The sequence below is a fragment of the Alligator sinensis genome, unplaced genomic scaffold (assembly GCF_000455745.1).
Source record: "Alligator sinensis unplaced genomic scaffold, ASM45574v1 scaffold321_1, whole genome shotgun sequence".
Classification (NCBI taxonomy): Eukaryota; Metazoa; Chordata; order Crocodylia; family Alligatoridae; genus Alligator; species Alligator sinensis.
The window spans coordinates 2,283,678-2,285,960 of record NW_005841969.1 but is presented as its reverse complement, the minus strand read 5'-3'; the positions used below and the strand labels follow the sequence as shown (position 1 = coordinate 2,285,960).

Here is a 2,283-nt window from a genome sequence, read left to right as displayed (position 1 = left end):
GGATAGGGAAAACCAGCTACAGGCTCCCAACCCTTAATATACTTATAGGCTGCCACCAAGTCCCCTTGACATTAATGACTTTACATCAGAAAGGCAAATGCAAGTTACTATTACATTTTAAAAACCCACTAGACTACTGTATAAATCAGATTCAACATTTAATATTTATTTTCATGAATGCCCTATAATTTATTTCCTGGGTGACTCTCAGCTGAAGATTTATATCTAATTCCTGGAGATTCCAGGGCAATCCTGAAGGGTTGGAGACCCTACCAGTCATGACCAAATAAGTGCATAGGTGCAGATTGCTTCAAAAATGACCAATCTGGTGAAAATCTGAACCCTTATTGCATGAGGGGTCAGCTGAAGACTTTCAAAACAGAACATCTTCTGTAACTTCTGCCTGCGTTGCCTCCCAGCCTCCAGCTGTTTGCAGAATGGAAAGGTGGAAATGCAGAGAAGGAACTTTGGTCTGAGTTTTTTTCAGCCTCTGCTGGTAGGTAAGGTGCATGTACTGGAGCCCTCCCCACCAGGTGGGAGCAGCCTCTAGTTCTCCCACTGCACACTCCAGCACTAGCTAGGGATAGGGAAAACCAGCTACAGGCTCCCAACCAGCAGCTAGATTCCCCTCCACTTGGAACCAACAGTGAACTTCTGTTTGGGGGACAGGGACATCATTGCAACTCAAATTGATTCCTACAAAGTGTTCTCCGTTACAGCAGGGAGTGCCCAGAAGCATGTTATACTGCTTCATCTGCCTCACTGCTAAAAAACCTCCCCTAAAGTACCTTATTTCTAGTTTAAATTGGTCTAACTTCATTACCGGGTTTTGGGTTGTAGCCGTATTGGTCTAAAGACATAGGCAGGTCAGGTTCTTTGGGCAGATGTGATATCTTTTATTAGAATAACTTATTAGAAACTACTCAGGTATTCGGGCACAATCCTCCCTCTTCAGGCACAGGAAGTCTCTGCTATTCTGGGACTCCAAGGAACCTCCAAGGCATCTCAGAGCAGCAGACTTCCTGTTCCCAAAGAAGGGCGATTGCACCCAAAAGCTTTGCAAAACTTTTTTCCAACTACTCAGCTGATCTAAAAAAAGACACGGCATCTATCCAAAGGACCTTGCCTGTCTAATTTTATTACAGACTCCCGCTGGGCCTTTCTCCAGTACATTAAAGAGGCTCAGGATTCTCTCCAAAACAGGTCCTAACGCAGTCTCTTTCTAGTTACAGCACACTGGGCACTTGCTACTCTTCTGTCCACGGCCCTGCCCAAGCGCTCCTCGCAGCGCAAGACGCTTTGGCCAGGCCCTGCTTATTAACTACAAATAAACAACGTACGCCCTCCACCCTGCGACAGCCCCACCCTTTAGCCGCCCTCCCCAGGGTCCGCGCGGCCAATACGTGCTGCCGGGGGGCGGCACCAGCGCAGCGGCCAATCAGAGCCTCCCCGCAGCTGTGCGCAGGCGCAGGCGCAGGCAGCCCCTCTCCCTCCCGCGGAGCGTGGCTCTGCGCGCCGAAGGGAGGTGGGTCTGGTCCCGCCCCGCCAGCTGTCCGCTGTCCGCCTGTGGGTTCCCAATAAAGTTGCTACAAAGTGCCCTTGGGCCGCTTCCTTCCCGCGCCCCGCCTTCCTCTCGCATCCGGGCCAGTAGCTATAAGGGCCCAGCCGCGCCTGCGCACGGAGCCTCCCGCCGTTCGACCTCTGCTGTAGCCGGAGCCGGTAGGTAGAGCGCGCTGGACCCGGCCCCATCCCTCCCCATCCGCCCGCTGACTGCGCCCTCTCCCCCGTGTCCGCATAGAGGCGGGTGCGGGACGTGCCGGATCGCAGCTCCGACGAGGCCCCGGGACGTCGCTCCAGCGCTGGAAGATGTTCGCCTGCTTGAAGCTCGCCGCCTCTCCCGCCCTGGTGAGCACGGGGGCTACAGGGCGCTGCTGCCCCTGCCAGGGGGCTCCGGGACAGACCTGCCTGGCTCGTGTCTGCGGCGGGGGGGGGTCGGCTGGAGGCCACCCGCTCTTCTCAGGATCAGGACACGGTCCCTCGAGTGCAGCAGGGAGCTGCTGTAGGGACTCGGCTGTCTCTTCCCCCAGGTCCTTGCTGTAGGTCAGAGGCCGGTTAATCTCCTCTTGCGGCACACTCAGGGCGGGCGGGGCAGGCTGGGGAGTGGCAATGAAAGGAAAAGGTTCCGGGTTGGGGGAGAGCAGGGCTGGGGCCAGGGCCTGCTTCCCTCCTGCTCCTCTAGGTCAAATTCCACCTTGCTGCTGGTGCTGTGCAAGCGTGGGACTC

At 55.5% G+C, this 2,283-nt stretch overlaps 1 protein-coding gene across 2 annotated transcripts in view; it reads left to right on the top strand.

The window, feature by feature from the left end:
* The first annotated feature begins 1,474 nt into the window (after nucleotides 1-1,474).
* ATP5MC3 (ATP synthase membrane subunit c locus 3) overlaps nucleotides 1,475-2,283 on the top strand; it is a 4,248-nt gene continuing 3,439 nt past the window's right edge. Inside the window, exons 1-2 of one of the 2 annotated variants that reach the window (XM_006020808.3) lie at nucleotides 1,475-1,719; nucleotides 1,799-1,905. In XM_006020808.3, coding sequence (XP_006020870.1) covers nucleotides 1,867-1,905 — 39 coding nt within the window. In that variant the 5' untranslated portion in view covers nucleotides 1,475-1,719; nucleotides 1,799-1,866. Of the gene's footprint in view, nucleotides 1,906-2,283 lie in introns of both variants that reach the window. The other variant, XM_006020807.3, reaches the window with a different exon arrangement.